General features: G+C 45.5%; 1 protein-coding gene across 17 annotated transcripts in view; it reads right to left on the bottom strand.

The window, feature by feature from the left end:
• The window catches only part of MPDZ (multiple PDZ domain crumbs cell polarity complex component), a 1,735,289-nt gene that overhangs the window by 1,111,671 nt on the left and 601,116 nt on the right, over window positions 1-22,502 (bottom strand). For all 17 annotated transcript variants that reach the window (XM_069626067.1, XM_069626068.1, XM_069626072.1 and 14 more), the window contains exons 15-16: window positions 12,382-12,552; window positions 10,865-10,954 (exon numbers count right to left, since the gene is read on the bottom strand). In XM_069626067.1, coding sequence (XP_069482168.1) covers window positions 10,865-10,954; window positions 12,382-12,552 — 261 coding nt within the window. The remainder of the gene's footprint in view (window positions 1-10,864; window positions 10,955-12,381; window positions 12,553-22,502) is intronic.

The raw sequence follows: 22,502 nt of genomic DNA, 5'->3' as shown, positions 1-22,502 counted from the left end.
TGCCCACCTTGTTTCAGGATCCTTCAGCTTGCGGCTGATGAAGCAAACAGGGTGCTCCCTACCTTTCCCATCCAGTTGACTGAGTACGGCACCTATTCCTACATTTGAAGCATCTGTCTGCACAATGAAGTGTTGGCGGCAATCAGGAGCTCTGAGTACTGGGGCTTGGCAAAGAGCCTTTTTCAGGTTTTCAAAAGCCTGATTGCACTCCTCGTTCCATCTAACCTTCTTAGGAAATTTGGGCGAGGAGATGACATTCAGTGGAGAAGCTATGGTCCCATAGTTCTCTATGAAATTCCTGTAATACCCAGTGAGGCCTAGGAAGGCTCTCACCTGAGTTTGAGTAGTCGGTGTTGTCCAATTTTGCACAGCTTCAATTTTACTGAGCAAAGGCCTTATTTCTCCACCGCCTACCTCATGCCCAAGATAGACTACCTTACTCTGTCCAATTTGTCATTTGCTCGCCTTTATGGTCAGATTGGCTCGTCCAGAGCCTGCAAAACATCTCTCAGGTGGGTTACATGTTCTTCCCAGGAATTGCTGAACACTGTGATGTCATCCAAGTATGCCATGCAGAAGTCCTCCATCCCATTCAGAACCTGGTTTACCATCCATTGAAACGTAGCAGGTGCATTCTTCAATCCGAAAGGCATTACCTTAAACTGGTATAAGCCAACGGGGGTAGAAAATGCAGTTTTCTCCTTGGCATGGTCTGTCAGGGCTATTTGCCAATAGCCTGACGTCAAGTCAAATGTGCTGAGGAACTTGGCGGCGCCAAGTTTATCCACCAACTCATCTGTTCTTGGCAAAGGGTGGGCATCAGTCTTGGTGACTGCATTAAGAGCTCTATAATCCACGCAGAATCTAAGTTCTTTAGATCCGGCCTTTGGCACTAACACAATGGGGCTAGACCATGGACTAGTAGAGGGCTCTATTAACCCGAGATCAAGCATCTTGCTGACCTCACCTTTGATGTGGGTTCGTACGTTTTCTGACATGCGGTATCCTCTGCTTTTGACTGGCAGACAGTCACCAGTGAGTATGTCGTGCTGGCCCCAAGGGGTCAAGCCTGGTGAAAGCAAGAACAGAGAGGCAAACTGATTCAACATAGATTTGCACTCTTCTTGTTGCTTGGGTGTCAGATTGGAGGAGAGATTTACTCCTTCAATTTTTTCATCTAAAGGTAAGCCTCTAAGGAGATCCGGAAGAGCTTCACTCTCTTCTTCTTCCTCGGATGACGCTAGAAGCAACGCTCCTACAACAGGTCGCGAGACATACGCTTTAAGTCGGTTGGTGTGAAAGACTGTCGGAGCCTCCTTGGGATTGCCCAAGTCCACCAGAGAATTAACCTCTCTGAGTTTACCCACGACTCGGAAGGGTCCCATCCACTTATCTTGCAAGGCCCTCTGCCTTGTTGGGATCATAACGAGAACAAGCTGGTCTTGAGCGAACTCAACCATGTTAGCCTTTTGATCGTGCCAGTGCTTGACCAATGCTTGTCCAGCTTTCAAGTTATCGCTTGCTTCCGTCATCATGGGTGACATTCTCCTCCGGAGACCGATCATGTAGTCAGTCACTCTGACTGGCTTGGGGGAAGGAGCACTCTCCAACCCCTCCTTAATCAGGGCCAATGGACCTCTGACGGGATGACCATAGAGCAGTTCGAAGGGCGAGTAACCTATGCCCTCCTGAGGGACTTCTCTATAAGCAAAGAGAAGGCATGGCAGTAGAAGGTCCCACTTACGCTTAAGGGGTTCCTCTAAAGCACCTATCATGCTCTTCATGGTTCGGTTGAACCGTTCTACCAACCCGTTGGTTTGTGGGTGGTAAACTGTTGAGAACTTGTAAGTAACTCCACAGGTTTTCCACATGGCTTTCATGTAGTTGGACATAAAGTTTGACCCCCTGTCAGAGATTACTTCCTTAGGAAACCCGACCCTAGTAAAAATACCAAGGAGGGCCTTAGCCACGGCCGGAGCTGTAACAGTCCTCATAGGAATTGCCTCAGGATACCTAGTAGCATGGTCTACTACAACAAGTATAAACCTGTTGCCTGAGGAGGTTGGAGGATCAAGGGGACCAACAATGTCAATCCCATCTCTCTCAAATGGGACTCCCACAACTGGGAGAGGCACTAAAGGTGCCACATTCTTGGAGCCAACCTTACCAGAGATCTGGCAGGTGTGGCAGCTCCTGCAGTGTTTTTCTACTTCGGCCCCCATCTTCGGCCAATAGAAGTAGAGAGAGAGCCTTTCCTTAGTCTTCTTGAAACTCAAGTGACCAGCCAAAGGAATCTCGTGGGCTAACTGCAAGAACTGTGGTCTGTTCTCTTGGGGTACTACCAGTCGTTTGTAGTCTCCAGGTGCAGACTTGGTCGGTTCACTGTAGAAGAGGCCATCTTCCCAGTGCAACCTCTATTTCCCAGGCTCTTGCCCTTCAGCCTGAGCTTCTGCCTGGTGGTGAAGACCTTCCAGAGTTGGACATTCTCTCTGTCCCTTACTGAAGTCTGCCCTGCTGGGTCCACCTTCTGCCAGTAAAGACTGCAGCTCAGGATGGTCAACAGGATCCAGATCTCCAATGAGTTCCTGGCCATCCATTAGCTCTTCCTCAGAGTCGAATTCTACCACACAGGGTTGTACCTCCCTCTCAGCCTCGGCTGGAGGTGGAGTTACGGGTGTAACTTTGGACAACCGCGGGGAAGTCCGTGTGGGCTGCACTGGAATGCTGGCTGCTGGTTTTGGGATAGAAGCCTTAGGTTTCCCTTTCGCTTCTGATTTCTTGGAGACAGCGGCAGACAATTCCAGTGGAGCAGGAGTGATTTCTTTCTTCATCATCTCCTGGAGAGTACCGCGCATGGTCCTCTCTCTTGCAGGTCTGGTTAGCTCCTGTAACCGCTTACTAGGATGTCTGGGAGTATGCGATACAACTCAGAGAGTTTTCAAATCGTTACCCAACAGTACGCGTCCTGGTACCTCACTCTGTATGCGGACAGGTATCTTCACAGTCATGTCGTTACACTGGATGAGAACTGGTAATTGGGGAAGCATCTGCACAGGCCCTCCAGCTAACTTGGTGAGGCGTTTGGGTGCCTTAGCAACATCCTCAGCCTGAAAAAACGATTTATCCACCAAAGTTATGCTGGCCCCAGTGTCCCTAATGGCAGGAGTCTCCTGACCATTCACTTGGACACTGTCCTTATAGAAGTACCCCAAGAGAACAGACCACAGTTCTTGCACTTAGCCCACAAGATTCCTTTGGCTGGTCACTTGAGTTTCAAGAAGACTAAGGAAAGGCTCTCTCTCTACTTCTATTGGCCTAAGATGGGGGCCGAAGTAGAAAAACACTGCAGGAGCTGCCACACCTGCCAGATCTCTGGTAAGGTTGGCTCCAAGAATGTGGCACCTTTAGTGCCTCTCCCAGTTGTGGGAGTCCCATTTGAGAGAGTAGGGATTGACATTGTTGGTCCCCTTGATCCTCCAACCTCCTCAGGCAACAGGTTTATACTTGTTGTAGTAGACCATGCTACTAGGTATCCTGAGGAAATTCCTATGAGGACTGTTACAGCTCCGGCCGTGGCTAAGGCCCTCCTTGGTATTTTTACTAGGGTCGGGTTTCTTAAGGAAGTAATCTCTGACAGGGGGTCAAACTTTATGTCCAACTACATGAAAGCCATGTGGAAAACCTGTGGAGTTACTTAAAAGTTCTCAACAGCTTACCACCCACAAACCAATGGGTTGGTAGAACGGTTCAACCGAACCATGAAGAGCATGATAGGTGCTTTAGAGGAATCTTTAGTATTATCGGGGATAGAATTATAGACATCTAAATTCTGTTGTTTCCACAACCCCAGAGATACTAAAGAAACGCTGACTGAGACTCCAATGGGTTTGTCAGCTAGCAGTAGAAAGTTTCCACTTGCCATTTGGACCTTCTCCTCTGGAGCGAAGGCTAAGGAGACAAGCTGGACCCCTGAAGGTTTACCCTTACATCTGGGATCTCCTTTCACGTGATCAGTCGAGCCACAAACAAAGCATTTACCGAATGCTTTCTGGAATGGTGGCTTGTTCTGACCTCCTTCCGGTTTGGCACCAGAAGGCACACTATTCTGCTGTGGTTTTCATTGTGGCTTACCCTTCTGGTTTTGTTTGGGGCCCTCTTTGGAATGTGAGTTATTAGAATTCTCTTTTGAGTCTTTTTTAGGCTGTTTTCCCTCATCCTTTTTCTGAGTTGCCCCAGAATCCTTATGAGTAGCCCGGTTGGCAACCCATAAGTCAGCAGCCTTAGCTAGCTCCCGGGAATCCAATTCCTTTGAATCAGCCAAGTGCTGTCTGAGCTCAGGAGAACAGGCATCATAAATAGACACCAACATAAAAAGATTCCTCATACCCTCATAAGTGTTCACTTTGTAACCCTTAATCCATCCCTCTAAGTTCTTCAACCCTTCACTCACCCAGGTAGCCCAAGGGGTACCATCATGCTTTTTGAGGGTTCTAAACCTCTTAAGATACTGGGAAGGAGTCTTCCCGAATCTAGCTATTAAATCTAGTTTCACACTTTCGTAATCCGTCTTATCCGCCTCCCCCAACTCCATTACCACATCAGTCGCAACAGGAGGGAGCCTAGAGAACAACCAGGGAAGTAAAGCATTCCTGGTGATGTCCTGGAGCCCATGATTGTATTCAAACAGTTTCAGCCAATCCAACACATCCAATCTCGGTTCATACATACCCACTAATTCCTTCGGCATCCGGGGTCTTTTGGGACTGGAGCTCCTAGAGGAACCAGAGGAGAGAGAGAAGCATTTTCCATAGACAACTTTTTCATCTCTAACTCGTGATTAAGTTCTATTTCCCTGAGTCTTAACTTAGCTTGCTTCTGCTCAGCCTGGGCATTCATCCGTCTGAACTCGAGCTCTTGGTTTCGTTCAGATTGAGCCAAGAACCGTTTGTATTCTAATTCGAGCTTCATTTTTTCAAGTTCAAAATAAGCAGGGTTACTCGTGGGACCTGGTATGGGCCCCGTAGGCACAGCTGGTAAGGCGGGTAGAGGAGCAGGGGAGACATTTTTGTTAGCCTCGCCGTCCTCGTCAGCCTCTTCATCGCTATCATCAGAATTATGATTTAGATCAACACCATTACTGTTATCTACATTTGCTGGAGAGCTTGGTTCCTCTGAAACAGTACCCAGACTTTGGTTCGCCAGCAATCTCTCAATTAGGTCTAACTTCTTGCCTCTTACAGAAAGATTCTCTTGCCTACGGAGAGCTCGCAAACTCTCAGTATTTTCACCTGACAAGGACTCTTGACTGTAAGTTTCCATCGTAGACATGTTTTTTGAAAGTTGTTTTTTGTGGTTAGTTATCCTACAGTGTCGAAAAGCACTCTAAACTGTATACTCGATACAAATCCCACCGCTGCCACCAGTGTTAGGCGGAAACCTGTGCAGTTCCCTCTGGGACCACTGCAAAAGATTTAGGACTACAGGTGTTTGGCGGTGAACCCACTTGGTAGCAGTCTGTACCACACAGATTCACTTGGTAGCTGTGGCTGAGCAGTCAGACTTCCCTCAAGAAGAGTTGAGCAGTATGTGGAGTATACAAAATAGGGCAATTCTTCCCAGCAAGACAAGCAAACACGCAACGAGGCTTAGTGTAAAAGATATTAAGGTATTTATTTATAACGAAACATCTATGAAAAATACTATGGCACTTTCAGGGCAAACAAATCAAACACAATTACTCTACGAAGAAGAAACGATCAATCCCCCTAGCAATATTTCGACAAGTCTAGGTTCTACCGGCACCACTTATTTACAGACAGAGGTGTATACCTCAACCTAGATGGCACTCTAATATTGGTTAGGACGGGAGAGAAAAAGATAGGCAGGTTACGAAATCAACACAGTTCAATACTTCACGGGCAAGATGTACGGTAAGAAGGCAAGAACCACAATAGATCATAAAGTTCAGAGGCCAGGCCCACTCGGAGAGGGGCAAGGCGATATGTCCCAAAAAAAAAGTCTCTAGTGGAGATGCATTCAAGTCTTTGTAGCAAATTGTTATCGGCAGATTGAAATAGTTCAGAACAATAAATGAGAAAAGCTTGGAGGCGACCCAACGGAACGGAGAGGATTAAGACACCTCACTCGAACCGATCGAAAGGGAAGCCAGGCGGACACGGTACCTTGTTGTGGAGGGTAGCTCCGGCGGGGGCAGTTGTTCCTGGTGGTGGATGCACGTCAGGTCTTTGTCAAGAGTAGAGAGGTTCTCGTCGTCGAAGAAAAGTGAAGTCCGGTGCACCACCAGGGAAGAGACCAGCCGCGGAGTGCTCCGTCACAAGGCACCACCTTTTGGTCGCTGTACAGGGGTAGTGGCTATCCGGTTGCCGGGGTGCGTTGCACGGGCAATTCGATCACTGCGTCCTGAGGCGAATAAAAAGCAAAGGGGACTGGTTGTTCCCACCAGTCAGGGGAAGAGACTCTCCGGCAGGGAGATCTCCTCTGTCGTCGGGAAGTGGCGAGTCGGTTCCGCAGGGCTCCACCGGAGGTGTCGTCGTGCAGGTCGGCTCAGCGTTACCCTCGTCGGATTCTTAGGTCCTTTGGCGACTTCTGAAGATCCAGTCCCAAAAGCCCTGCTTTTATGCAGAAAACACCCATTCATTCAGCCTAGCTGTCAATCAACACATGCTAAGTGGTGAGCGGGAAGGCTCACCACTTGGGCCAATCACTCCAGAGTGCGACCGGAGTTGGCAAGGCAACTCGGTCCAGGGTGCCTAAACCCCCTCCCACACCCCTGTGGTAACCTAACCCAGACAGAATGGCACCACTTTGGAGGGTCTCTGTACAGAGCCCGCCAAAAGTGGAACAAAGGGCTCAACCTTTGGTTTAGGAGTCACAGAGACGAACACAGACGCCATTTTAAAAACCGAGTTCTGGCAGAAAATACCATCCGATAAACTTATTTACGATAAGTAGACCGGTGGTACGTTAGAGATTAACGAGGAAAAGTATCAATCTCCAACAATGGGACGAATCCCATAGGGTTAGGTTCGGGGTCGAACATAACAAGTAGTTTCCACTGCCACCAGCCAAAACTCGAAGAGGGGGGACGGGACAGTGCCCCCTCGAGTAACAGATCCAGGAGTAATCAAATTACCCATACTAGTACGTCCACAATAAGATGGTTTGTACTAGTTCTGTTAGTAAATGTAGGTCTAGTAAAGCCAATGGTGACTTTACATGCCCGGGGAGACAGTAGTCAGTCCCCGGGTATGGAGTCTATGGTGGAGGTCCGCTAGGACGCCCCAGTGCTACGGCACATAGGGTGCGGTGTAACACACATAGAAAAACATATGAGACCCTATGGAGTAAAAGACCCCATAGCCCATAGAACACATTCACATTCAAAGGAATTACACACATACATGTCCAAGAGTGGGAGGAAAAGAGTCTCACTCTTGGCAGGATGGAAAAAAACAAACTCCCGAAATCCAGCAAAGCTGCTGGGGGACTCACTAGGTTAGGAAATTCAGCCTAAACAGAGAATTCTCCCTAACACCCCCAAACACCATTTGCCCTAGATGGGGAGGTGGCCACGCATTGGAGTGCCAGAGGTGTTGCTCAATGGGGACAGTTATTCTCGGATAAGCTCTTTGTGACATGGGAAGATATCAAAGATATAGTGGGAAATACAAACACACATAGGCTACAATATATGCAAGTAAAAGCTGCCATACAAAATGCATGCCCCACCTTCCCAAAAGAACCGGAGATAAACATGGGGTTGGGATATATGTTTACAGGGGGGATACAGAAAATCACAGCCTCTGCACTGTATAAAGTTATAATTCAGACGCGCCCAGCAGGGAACCACACGGCCAGAAACAAATGGGAGCAGGACCTGGAGCAACAAATAGAGGACCACGAATGGACCCAGATTTGTGCATTGACCAAACAAATATCATGTATCTCTAGGTACAAACTAATACATTATAAAAAAGTACACAGGACACATTATACCCCTGTAAGGCTTAAACGAATCTATCCCGACACACCTGGAACCTGTCCGAGGTGTCACACTGAAGACGCAAATATATAGCATATGCTCTGGGCATGCACAAAGCTGAGAGACTACTGGGCAGAGGTTTGTACAGCTCTAGATGAAATGGCAGACCAGCCTGTGGAGTGGACACCACGATTGTGCCTGTTGGGCGCGGTGGGAAAAATGAACCCGACTTGGTGAAAACTTGAGCCTGTTAATAGCAAAAAGAGCAATACTAATGAAGTGGAAAAATGCAACTCCACCAACTAAGGCGGACTGGAACAGAGATATGCTGTGGACAAACGACACAGAAGAGCTATACATGGACTCGGTGCTGCCCTCTTCCAAACATAGAAATATTTGGGCCAGGTACAAACAATATTTGGTAGACAAAGCTGAACTCGAAAACTCAGACTCAGGAGAGTAATTGTGTACAATGTACTGCTGGAAATAATGATTATATATATGTATGTGCTGAACCTGTGTGCAATAATAAAGTTTTTTTAAAAAAAAGAAAACAAAACACTTACAATTCACCAACAGGTATCTAAATACTTGAAAAATACCCTTAATTTCACTTGATTGCAAATACAGCATTACGATTCTTCCTACTGCAACACTGCTTGTAACAACTAATACACTTATTTGTGCACCCTAAACATTCCTTTAAGTACTGCACACTTCAAACAAACATACTGTGAAAAGTAATGTTAAATAAATGTAGTCATTTTTTTTAATCCTGTATGGAGTTTTTTCCCCAATGATTATGCAAACAAAAACAGCAAGTGCGCAAAACGCACAGTAATGATGTTTCATGTTTCAAACATAGTACTTAGAATGTACTAATTATGAGGGTCTAAAAAGTACATGAATATGTGAGACTGTATGCAATGCAGCATTGTGAACTATCCTACCTAACTACTGCTATGTTTCTTTCACAGAAAAAGAAGCAAAGATGTTTCCTGCATTACCATGTACAACAAAGTCAACCTGTCCCCAATGGTACAGCAATCTTGCACTTCAATTGTATTGTGTTATCATGTTACAAATACTATAACACTGCCCACACGCAATGTATCATTACTATACACACATCACATATCATCATAATGGTTGTTTCCAATGGCCGGATTTCATTTCTGTACACATATTATTACAATGTTTGTGGCCAGATTCTTGGGTGCATGGCAGTATTATGCTGTGGTGGTTGTGGCCAGTGTCCGGATTCTTGGGTGCATGGACTACAGCCATGCACCCAAGAATCTGGACACTGGCCGCAACCACCACACCACAATTTGCCCTTAACTTCCCAATTCAAATGACATCTACAGACATCCAAATAGCCCATCAACCCTATTTTACACTAATATCCCCATATCATCCACATTCCACCCCTACTCTAACCAAACCCTCTTGTACTCACAAAATAACCGCAAATGTGTTTCTCAAACTGCCTGCCCAAGACTTATTATTACAATGGTTGTGGACAGATTCTTGGGTGCATTGCAGTATTATGCTGTGGTGGTTGTGGCCAAAGCCAAGATTCTCGGGTGCATGGCCTATTTTTCACCTATGCAAATATCCCCATATCATCTAGATTCCACTCCTCTACCCTGACGAAGCCCTCTTGCAGATACCAAATAAACTGCCCGCTCAAAACTCTGTCCTCTGACTGCCGCGGTGTCAGCAGACTGGTGCGCCCTGTACGCTCTTCTTCCACGTAAACAAATAGCCCCATATCATCTTTTTTCACTCCCCCACCCTTCCCAGCCCTTCTTTCCAACACCAAATGACCCAAAACGTGTTTCCCATACTTGCTTCCCCCTGCACTGTCTGCGGTCAGTTGTGGCTGTACACGGATACAACATGGTAGGCTTTTCGGAAAACTATGACGCACCTTGCGCTTTTCACCAACCAAACAGCGGGCACATCGGATGTCTGTGGACATACCAACGGCTCCTCGGCCAATCGGGTGCCTGTCCGCGGAGCGAACAGGGAAGTGAGTCCGCGGACTGAACGCAGATATCACTAATTTTTGTTTACCTACATTTAGCCCGTTTTATAGAAAACTGCTGGATGGATTTACACCAAATTTACAAAAGCACGCCTTTGAGACCAAGCCATCGCTCCTGCCGTAAATTTGGTGAAAATCCATCCAGCGGTTTGGGCTGTAGACATGAGCAAATATTTTTTCTCCATTGCTTTTAATTTTGGGACCCCCTTACAACTTTGCCCTCCCCCTTGAAACCTCAACAAACTTGCCAGAGAAATTCAGACGGGCAATATACTTTTTTTGCAAAGTTTTGTAAGGCTTCGTCCAGTGGTGGGGAGGGGGGTTTGGGGGAGTTATAAGCCGGCCAAAAAGTGCTCTCCGCATGGGTTGAACAACTTAACCATAACTACAGGGCAGGTACCACAGGCCCTGTAATATAGTATATAGGCAAGAGTGCATGTCTGGAAGCATAGGAGATGAACAAGGAAAACTTCCACAGAGTTGAAGGAGCTTGCAGTGGAAGAGATGGGCAACATTACTAACAAGCCTTTTTAGAAAAGGGCTGGCACCACATATTGCCTTATGAAAATTGCAATTCCAGGAGATAAATTAAGTTAGATCAGACCAGAGGTGGGAGCATACTGACTAAGCAGCATTTTAAGGGAATAAGACCAAGAAGCCCCCCTTTCTAATCCACACCACACAACATGTTGAAGTTTAATTCATCTACATACATGCATTCCTTTAAGCAGTTAATAGTTGTGTCTAAAGCATACTCACTTAACACAGTATCCCAAAATATATGCATAAATGAAAAGTACATCTTATTATACCTGTATGGTGTCAATCTGGTCAACGTCCAGGTCTAGGTTATCCTGGACTTGCCATATGCCAGTGGAATCAGAGGGCAAGTAGTCAGGGATCTGAAAAATGGCAATATATAAAGTTTTTTTAAAAAGAGCTCATTCAATACAACAAAGAATATGTTGGCCTTTGTATCACCACTGTAATGTCCGAAATACCAAAGAGCGGACAAAGTAAATCAGAAGGCAGAACAGACCCCATAAATGAGAGAGAGTGTTCCTATCACTTCACGGCTCTGCCTATGCAGGAGAAATGTTACCTTGGAGGTCAATATATATTGGGAGATCCTGCTTTCAAAATACATTTCTGGCTCTCATGGGGTGATGGTGGCTATTAATAATCATTCTCTGCTTCACACCACTCGCTTAGATCAATATCTGGCTAATTAAAATGTGTGAGGAAGGTACGAGTAGAATACAGAGTATGGAAAATAGTAAGGCCTGCTGCCAAAGCGAATTTGGAAGAGAAGGACAAATGCACTTCTCAAAGACTGGACTTATTTTTAGCTGTCTAGGGCATATTTGGAGATCATGTTTTACTTGTGAAAACCCTCATGAATAGCTTGAAAAATAGCAGGAAACAACAATATAATGGAAGTGTGAGTTTTCTTCACCACTGGGGTATCCCCAGGAAGCATTTGCTATCCTTATTGACCTTGTCCGTGCCATTTGAATAGGGGAACAACCTCAGGCAAATCTGCCAAACTGCTCCCCAAAAGAAAAAAAGAAATAGTCTAGGGTAAGCCTGCTTGGTGACAGTATTTCTACACTAGTTTTTTTTATTTGTGTTATTGTGCATTTAGTCTCACAAAAGGACTTTTTACACATTGTATCAAATACAGAGTGAAAAAGAAATCTATGCTTTCTGTTTCTACACTAGACAACGGACTGTTGGAGTACTTTACTGCTCACTAATGGATGTCCAAATGCAACATGGTTTAAACGTCTCTAGAAAGGGGAATGCAGAGGGGTGAGCAGGTCTTGCACAACTTAGCCTAAGCATAAAAAGCCTAGAAGAATCAAGACGCTCATCATGTTTTAAAAAGTTCATATCCACCTTTCAATTCCTTTTTGTACTGTGCTGCTAGCATACTAGAACCCAGGAGGTATATTCTATGCCATTATGAGGGGAGTTTCCACAACATTAATTCATGCATTCTGTGACTTCCATTTAATAGCAGTTAAAATAAAAATACAAAATAACAATGAAACCGTTTTAACACACACACAGATACATAACACATCTACCAAAAAAACAACTCAAATGTGATTGGATTCATCTAATGAGTCCAGAGTACAGAAGCTGCTCAATGCTAACATGCAATAAGTAGTTTGTTGTAATGGCTTGCAGAAATGAAAAAAATGACAACTCACATGCAATTAACGGGAATAAATAAAATGACAATGTCGAACACTATTTCAGAAATGCACATTACATAATGATATGCATCACTAGAAAAAGTCAGTGCAATCCATGGCTGAATTACCTGGTCGATAGATTGGACCGGCACTTCAGAGAGGTTGAGCTCATCCAACTCGGTGTCTCTGCTTGGCAGAGGGACGGGGCGGCAGCAAACCATGATAACTTGGATAGGCAACTCTTTCAAAATATTGACAACATCTTTATGATTTTGGCCAAGCAGTGATATGTCATTTACCTAAGGGAATGAAAGGAGAAAACAAACTGGAAAAACAGTCTTATACTGTATACAACTTTACATAACATGAGTAATAAAGATGCATCACAAACCTCCAACACTGCCCACATCTATGCGATTGGGCAGGGTTTAAAGACACAATTTAATGTGTTTACAAGGAAAAACTGTAACAAAAAAAAAGAAAAAAAAAAGACGTGGGACTGGCTTCTGTAGTCTTTCCAGCAAAAATTATCTGGCTAAATTGAGGAAAGGGATTATAAACGAATTATAATATGGATTCAATGCTACTTGGCATTTATCGCAAAGATTGGTGGCGGCAAACACAGTCTCTGGCAGTGCTATTAAAATGTTGCATACAAATGAGAAAAACCTATCTACATAACCTGTTACTTCAACTATATTCTGTCCATGAGGACATAACTGCTCTGCACATGAGTGAAATCAAATTTCAAATTATTGAACATTATTATTAAAGACTGTGGAAAACTGTTATCGCTAAAACAAGGACAGAGTTACTTTCTGAAAGTGTTGTTCTTTAAGGAGTTCAAAGAGCAAATTTCTGATGTATAGTTTGGTTTCTTCTCGCACCATCAGGATTACTATGTCAGTCAGAGTATGACCTTCCACCTTTTTACTCCTTTCTCGATGTCAGTGAGTCGTCTCCAATTGACTTCTCAATGCCTTTCATACCTTGCACAAGGTTCAGGCCCCTGCAACTCCAGAACCATCAAGGGCCACATTGACACCATCGCTCCAACCTTGGCCGATTTCTGCAATCCCTCCTTTGCCACTGGAACTTTGCCCTCTCTACACAAGCACTCCCTTGCGTACACCCTCCTTAAAAAGACTTCTGCTGACCCTAGCTGTCTGGCGAACTATTGCCCAATCTCTATCACTCCTTTCCTGGGCAAACTCCTGGAACAGCTGGCCATCTCCCAGCTTACTCTTCACACTGAATCTGTTGGTTCTCTCCATGACCTCTCGCTTCAGAGCAGCCAGCGGCACAGAAAACTGCTCTACTTAACACCCATGAAGATCTGCTCACTAATCTCGATTCTAGCCTTCCTTCTGTCCTCATCCTCCTTGACTTTTCCTTTGCTTTTGACACGGTCAATCACGTCATCCGGATCAATCAACTCCATGATAACCTGGGCAGCACGGATCAGGCACTGGAGTGGTTGTCCTCCTTCCTCCTGGACCGACCCTCCCAGGTGCAACTTGGGTCCTTTCTCTCCTCCACCTCTATCTCCGCATGTGGTGTTCCCCAGGACTCTAACCTCTCACCCTGGCTCTTCAATGTCTACATGGTCCCTTTGGCTCACCTTATCTCTACCTTCTCCTCTAACTTTCAGTGTTATGCGGATGACACTCGGATCTCTTTCATGCTCCCCTCAGCCTCCTTTCATCTCTCGCTCATTCCCGACTCTCTATCCGCGATCCAGGATTGGTGCTCCTCCAATGACTTCTGCCTTAACGCCAGTAAGGCTGAGATCCTTCTCATTGGGATCCCTACTCCTGCATTAGCTCTGTCACTCTGGCCGCCCTCCTTGGGCCCTCTTCCTTTGCCTTCGTGTGAGGCTAAAAACCTTAGTGCCATCTTCAACTCCACTCTCTCCTTCTCTCCTCACATCACGGGCCTTGCCAAGAAGGCCCACTACCAGCTGCACCTCCTCAGAGGTATTCTTCCCTTTCTCACTTTCCAATAGAATCTCACTGTCCCAGAGCCCTGGTTCTCAATCTGCCTTCCTCTACTCTCTGCCCCCTGCAACTAATCCAGAACAGGACTTTGAGACTTGTCCAGGGACGGTATCACTCCAGCCCTGAAATCTCTCCACTGGCTCCCGGTGGCTGCCAGGATCAAGTGCAAGACCCTCTGTATCGTCCGCAAGGCTTTCTGGGTCCAGGGTCCGCACTACTTCCAACTCTCCCTACCAAAACACCTTCCTTCTCAAGCCCTTCACTCAGCCACCTCTAACTCTCTAAGGGTCAGACACTTCTCCAAGCATAGAGTGGGGGGAAGATCTCTCTCTCTGCAGGTGCCTCCCTCTGAAATGGCCTCCCTGCCCCTCTCAAACTTGAGCCGGACCACCTGAAGCTCCCGAAGCAGTTCAAGACCTTCCTTTCACTTTGGAGTTCCTTCTGTGGAGGATGAGTCCCTGGGGTGTTTGCGGGTGTAGATGATTCCACTATATGTTTGTCCTCATTGCTTATAAAATTGTAGTTGAACTTTTACATTATTCCCTGGGTGTACAAGTGGTACCATCATACTCTTTTAATGAGGCCTAATTCAAGTCCTGAGGTAAAATGTTTGCTATACATGTGCCACCGTCCCTTGTTGGAGGTGAAACATGTTGAAGAAAAGGGGTGTAAGCGTAATACAGAATAGGGCATTACGTTCATTGGTTTTCTGCTCAATGCCTGTGTAATTATACCAACACCACAAAGACGTTCATATGTTGATTTTGGTTGGAGAACTCTGTCACTTATTCATTTGCATTTTTGATTCACACATTGGACGACACCACATGTATTGTACTGAGCCAGGGGATGGTTTGGATCATAGGTGGGGGCTCGCAAGAACACATTTCATGGACAGGCCCAGCACCCCCGGGAGCAGGCATCATGCCCCCTGGTAAAAGCCCAGCGGCCCCTTATAGGGGCTCTTTGGACTCTGTCCTGGCGCCGTTGGCGCCAGGCTCATGTTGGACATCAGTTCTGGCGCCATAGGCGCCAGGCTCATAAAGGAAGGTGTTTTGTGCACTTACCTGATGCAGACCATGCAGCAAGATTCAGGCCTCCCTGAGACCTAAAAGGGACTATTTTTTCATTAGGACTATTTTGCCACTCGGGCGTGGCCAGGGAAGGATACTTACCTGAACTACTTTGGGGGCTATTTAAGCCATGCCCATACAGTAGCTCACGCTTCGCATTGTTCTGCATCCAAGCAGCTGAACGCTCACCGTGTCTGCTCCTGCATCTGGTCTCCAGCCACGCCCACCTCGATCCTGGAACACCTGTAAGGAAAGAAGAGAAGAGAAAGGTGAAAACCAAGAATTTTATCAAACTTCTTACCTGCATCCGGAACCTTCACGCCAGCGTTCCTGAGAAAAGACTTTCATTTAAAAGCACCGTGTTGCTCGCTGCAGTGCCACGCTTCACTCACCTGTCCTCGGGAGTTCTTCTGGCTCCACTGCGACTGTCTGCACCGGTCGCCACATCTCTGCGCCTAGGGGAGAGAAGAAGAGACAAAAGGTGAGCAGTAGGAACATATGAGGAAAGCATATTTTTCCTCCATAACACTTACCGGTCTTCTGAAAACCAGTGAAGTAACTGGACAAACACGCGCCCCTGCACCAGAAGCAGGATGGAGAGTTCATCCTTTGAAACCATAAGGTGAGCTTCAACCGGGGATTTCGGAGGAAGTTAGAGAAGAACGAAGGGGAGAAGGGGGGAGCAAGCACACTATTCTGCAGACTGTTAATCCCCTTTCTCATCTGCAGAAGGATATTCCTACGGGCCAGACAAGCAAGATTTGAGGGTCCTGTTCAGTCGGTGTTCCGAGTTCTGCGCATCACGCTCGAAGAGGCCACAGCAACCCAGACTAGACCAGCGCCTCCGTGGGAGTCAGGTGAGCGTTACAATGGGGTTGGGAACTTTGAAAACCTGCGATTTCAGTTTGCAGTTGTGTTGTGCAGTTCGGACATTCGATATGTATCATTGAACACCGTTGGGGTTATGTCTAAAGATGTTTGGGTGGTCTGGTGGGGGGGGGGGCGGTTTGTGTATCTGTGTGGGTTGGGATATGGCGGTGGAACTTAAATCTTTATATGGTGTTGGATTTGCAGTGATGTAGTTGCAGGGGATATTAAGTTTTATATCTTATGATATCTCTGTTATTTTTATGGTTTTCTGTTTTTTTTTGGACTACAGGGGTCTTATTGGGGAGTTCGAGTTATTTAGGAGAGGAGTCCAGGATGTTGGACTTCTTGGAATGCGTTTTAGAATCTTTTTCTATACGCTGTTCTTGTTGCTTTGCATCTGTTTTAGAAGGGGGGATTAGGGGTTTCGGTTGGGGTCACAAATACATGTGAGGGTCTGTTGAGGGGGTTCCTTTGGAATTGGGTTGGGATGGATATTCTGTGTTCGAATATGGGGGATCAATTGCGAGTTAACTCGTGGAATGTGAATGGTATGAACAATGCACAGAAGAAACGGAAAATGTTGGCGTATATGAATGAGTTGAAGGGGGATGTTTATTTTCTCCAAGAAACACACCTTTTGGAAGCAGATCTGGATGGTTTGAAAAAAGGGTGGGTTGGGCAGGTCTATGGCTCGTCCTTTGAGTCTAGGTCTAGGGGTGTGGCTATTCTTATAAGGAAAAATGCACCAATCAAGGTGGTCAAGGAGATATGTGACAAGGAAGGCAGAATGGTTGCTGTTTTGACAAATATTCAAGGAAAGAATGTCATTTTTTGTAATATTTATGCGCCGACATCGGATGATGGTGCCTTTTTCAGAAAGGTAGCTCGGACAATTCAAGACCTTAGGTCCAGTAACATAATCTTGGGTGGCGATTTCAATACAGTTGTGGATTCAACTTTGGACAGGAGCAATACTAGACATTGTCGTAGGATGAACATGCAGTCTCAAGCTTTTCATGATCTGCTTGAGGAACATAATCTGAAAGACTGTTGGCGAATAGAAAATCCCTTAAAGAGGGAATATACTTTTTATTCCGGTGCACATGCTACATATTCCAGAATTGACATGGTGTTGATGGCAGGAGATTTGTTGCAGGAATACAAAACAAGTAGTATAGGTAATATTGTGCTGACTGACCATGCTCATGTTTCGGTGGATTTGGATTGGGGTTATACTATGTGTAGACAAAAAACTTGGAGACTAAATACCATATTGCTGGACAATCTGGATGAGATGGACAAAATTGCAACTGAAATAGACTATTTTGTGGAGGAGAATTGTACTGGGGAAGTTGGATCTGATATGGTTTGGGAAGCATTTAAGTGCACTGTTCGAGGTATGTTTATTAGTTTAGCGAGTGGTCTGAAAGAAAAAATGGGACAATACACAGAATGTATTGGAACTGAAGATCAGAGATTTGTCAGGGGTTCTGATGGTGGATCCCACGAGAGTGGATTTGCTTCCCGAGTTGAACAAGCAAAAAAGAGAGTGGAGGGGCTTGATTTCTGGTAGAGTGGATAAGAAGTATTTCCACCAAAAATGCTCTTATTTTGAACATGGGGAGAAATGTGATCGCTGGTTGGCGTATAGATTGAGGTTGAGAGAGTCTGAGCGTTCGATTCTGTCTATTGCTGATTCTGATGGTCAAGTCACTTTCACTCCGGATGGTATTAATGAAGTATTCAGAAAGTTTTATGTGGATTTATATAAGAATGAGTCACATATTGATGCGGATAATGGAGATTTCCTAGATGAGATTCAGGTCCCTCGAATTTCAGGGGAGGATTCTACTTTATTGGAGGAAGATATCTCGGTGGACGAAGTCAAGTTTGCGATATCAAAATTGAATGTTGGTAGGTCTCCAGGGCCTGATGGGACTGCCAGTTGAATTCTATAGATGGTTGCCTAATTCGGCGTTGACACTTTTGACGGAAGTGTATAAGACTTCAAAGGCTAGAGGCATACTTCCGGACTCTACTAGACATGCAACTATCTCTGTCTTTCTGAAGAAAGGCAGGGATGAAACAATGGCATCCAGCTACAGACCGATTAGTTTGATCAATGTGGACAATAAGATTTTGGCCAAGATTCTGGCTCTGGGAATGGAGAATCTTTTGCCGGGGTTGATAGATCGTAACCAATCTGGTTTTGTTAAAGGTAGGATGACGTGCAGTAACATGAGAACATTGCTGTGTACGATCATGAAGGCGTCAGAGTTGTCTGAGGACTCAGCTGTCCTATCACTCGATGCAGAAAAGGCATTCGATAGAGTTGACTGGCGATTTATGTTTAAAGTATTGGAAAAGATGGGTTTTGGAATTCAGTTTTGTTCATGGATTAGACTACTGTATACCAGGCTGACGGCTGATGTCAACACTAATGGTCAGAGGTCGGCACCTTTTGATTTGGAACGTGGCACGAGACAAGGTTGTCCATTGTCTCCTTTGTTATTCGTACTGAGTATTGAACCCTTGGCGATAGCATTGAGAAATGAGGAGGGTTTACAAGGCATAAGTTGTTGGGGGATGTTGCAAAAATTTGGTTATACGCAGATGGCTTGTTATTGGTCCTCAAGAATCTTGGTGAGTCAGTACCGGTTCTTATGAACATTCTCGAAGCCTTTCACCAGTGTTCTGTTTATAAGATTAATTGGGCAAAATCTGAGGTTTTACCGTTGGTGCCGCTGTGTGACAAACAATTTATAACCCGGTTGGGATTCAAGTGGTGTGCTGAAAAACTACTGTACTTGGGGGTATGGATTTTGCCTAATGTTGCTGATTTTGTGAGAGAAAATATGATGATGGTGTGTACTAACCTCAAATCAGATTTGAAGAGATGGAATGTGTTGCACCTTTCCCTTTGGGGGAAGGTGAATGCATTGAAAATGGTGTCGACTCCTTGCGTGAATTTTGTTCTGAGTATGATCCCTTTAGATATTGAAAAGCATTTTTGGCGTGAGTTAGATAGCCTCATGCAGGAATATTTGTGGGATAATAAACCTCCTCGCCTGAAGATTAGCAAATTGCAATTGCCTTTGTCTAAGGGTGGGCTGGGGGTCCCTAATTTTAAGGCATACCATCTGGCGTTTATGTCGCGGAATATTTTTGATTTTCTAAAATCAGAACATGAGGACTGGATGTGTGCAGAGTCTAGCCATGTCGGCCCTTTGTGGCCTAGGGCCATTTTGACCAGTAAGCCATCGCGAACAAGCGTGGAAGGCCTGCTAACTAGGAGTTTACGGAACTCTTGGGTGGCCTTGTGTGTGTGTCTGGGTTTCAATGCTTTGACAGATCCGAGTGCTTCAATTTGCCTGAATCCATGTATTACGCTTGAAGGGAAAACTTTGTTCTGGCAGGATTGGTATCTAGCCGGGGTGCATTGGATTAGTGATTTGTTCAATGGTTTGCGTTGGATGACGGCTAGGGAATTTCAGTTGAAGTTTGACATTCCTACTTTTTGTTTGTCGGACTATCGGAAGATCAGGAGGGCGGTGGGGGAGGTGGACTTGGGAAAGAGAATCAACATAGACATGCTTGGATGGATACCTGGAGTGAGTGGATGTGACCTGGTTAGTTATGTCTATAGACTGGTTGTGTCGAACTATCGGGCTAATGATGTTTTGAGATTGGATTGGAATCGGAGAATTGGTGAGGATATTACTGAGGAGGATTGGACAAGTATTTGTGAGAATGTGAAATTGTGTTCTTTGAATCTTGCTGATAGGTCGCGTCAAATACAGATTTTGAATAGAACATACTGGACACCTGAGAGAATGATGAAAAGAGGGATGAGTGACAACTCGGAATGTTGGGCGTGTTCACATGAGGAGGGCACCTTGGAGCATATGTTGTGGGGATGTTCGAGGGTGAGAGGTTTGTGGTTCGAGTTTGATCAGATCTGTGAAAAGATTTTGGAGGAGACGGTTCATATGGATTTTAAGACAATTGTACTAGGCTGTGGGGATTTATTGGATGACCTGACTACTTCCCAGAAGAAATGGATCTTTCGTGGGGCAATGGTGGGGAAGAAACTAATTTTGAGACATTGGAAAACGTCTAACCCTATTACTATTGAGGAATGGATTTCAGAAATGCATTCTCTAGCGGATATGGAGAGAGTGTTATATCAGAGAGAGAAGAAAACTACATTATTTAACAAGATTTGGGGTAAATTTCTGCTATTATACTAGACCAGTTCATTGATTGTTTTGCGACTCCTGGGGGGAGGGGGTTTTTTCGGCGGTATATAGTTTTGTTGGCTTTGTTGTCATTACTTTATGATGTAATTTTGTGTACATATTATTTCTATGTTGCGTTATTCTTGAAAATAAATATTAAAAAAAATAAATAAATAAAATAAAAAGACCTTCCTTTTGGCCTCTGTTTTCTCTCTCTCTGTCCCCTGCTGACCTACCTGTCTGCTGCGTTGACCGGTGGCCTGGCTCCCTTTTGAGTCTCACTGGGTGCCAGGCTCCTGCACAACCAGTTGCCCCTGCACAGCCGCCAGGCCTACCATGCACTTAGGGGATGCAGCTGTAATCCTTACAGTCCCTTACAGCCTTCTTGCACTTACCCAGAGCTGCGCTGCCCTGGCTGCACTTACTCAGAGAAATGCTGCCCTGACTGCACTTTCCTTTTTCACTCTCCCTGGCACTTTCCTCCCCTCCCCCCCACCAATACCACCTGCATTTTGCGTTGTCGCGCTTGCATGATCTGAATAACACGAGGCCTAGTAAGATTGTTTGTTTTGTCCTCCCTCCGTCTTCCCTCCCTTGACTTGTCACACCAAGAAACACTTGTGTACAGGCACGGTATAAAGTTCTTCTATCATATATCATAGCGGACCCTGCCATGATTTCTTTCTTTAGGTGTGACAGCTGCCGCCACACTTGCATTTCCATTTCCGATACAGGGATGAAAATGCTTTTTTCTGAACATTTCACAGAGACTGGCCCTTTAAGAGTCTGTATCTGTCAAATGCGCTCCCAGCAACCTCGTGGGTGCTGGGAGCCTGTCATACATTTGTGTTGGGAGTTGCCCTGACGCTAATGTTTGCAAGAGGGCTGGGCAATGCATTTTTGCACCACTTTCCATCCCCTCCCGAAATGCGCAGGTCACCTTTGAGAATGACGTGACCTTCACGTTTCTGAATGTACTGTAAATGAAACAAGTGTATTCTGGGTGCTCCATTCATTTGTGCTACTTTTTGAGAATCTGGCCCCAAGGTGGTGGGGTCCCTTGTAGAATAAGAGCTCACTGCCCCGGCAGACTGATGTTCATTATTGAGGTAATTTCTGCAGGATTTTTCTTTAGAATCGCTCCCGGATGAAGCAAGGCAATATGGAAAACGCTTATCTGACCTTTCCAACCAAACAGGATGTTTGTCTACTAGATTGCCTATACAAAAAGGTCTCTGAGATCTACTGTCAGGGATCTCGTTGTAATGGGGACACTGATCTCTCTCAGGCTGCCTAATCGCAACATATTCCAGGGGGTACAGCGTCCTCCCACTTCTTTATCACTGTATAGGCAGAGGGATAAACCACCCATGTGCCTCTTGGCTTTATCTCACAGTAATTGAAATATAGGAACCAGCTGCTTCTTGGATCAATCTCACAGTCACAGGGATATAGCGCCCAGATGCTTCTTTGCCGCTTTTCACATTTATTGGAATATAGCGAACAGCTGATTATTTGTAATCCAGCCCAGAGCAGAATGCCTGGTCCAGTAGTTCTTGGGCTGTGGTTGCAGTCACCTAGTTCACACCTATTTTATGTGGTGGCCTTTTCGACTAGTAAGGTTGTGCCCACCTCACTCTGAAGGGTGTCATGTAGCTTATAGTCGAGTGGGGTTCACAAAGAGTTAAAAACGAGGGGTTCAATCCAAACAAAGCATCAGGTCTGTCCTTTGTCAACAGTTCTGCCAATTCAAGGGTCTCCTCAAATTCACAAGATTTTGAGGTACTTTCCTCTCATTCAGCGTTATTAGGGTACTTTTTCCATGAGTCCTACCCCTGATCTCCCCTTGATGGTGGGATACCACCACCTATGATTCTTCCTGCAGCTACTCTATGTGACACTGTGTCTGTGCCAGAAGCCATAGATGACACTTCAGTTCTTTCCCTTGCATACAGAGTAATCTTGGGTTGCCTGCCCCAGTTTCCACAGAAGAGCTTAAGAGGGCCATATCGGGAAGGCAGCTGACCATCTAGACCACCCACATTGGCCAACCACTAGAAGTCCCCAGAAT

This window comes from Ambystoma mexicanum, chromosome 6p, assembly GCF_040938575.1.
Source record: "Ambystoma mexicanum isolate Mex_15411 chromosome 6p, UKY_AmexF1_1, whole genome shotgun sequence".
In the NCBI taxonomy this organism is placed as follows: Eukaryota; Metazoa; Chordata; class Amphibia; order Caudata; family Ambystomatidae; genus Ambystoma; species Ambystoma mexicanum.
The sequence above is the reverse complement of the archived record's forward strand: the minus strand, read 5'-3'. Positions and strand labels throughout refer to the sequence as shown.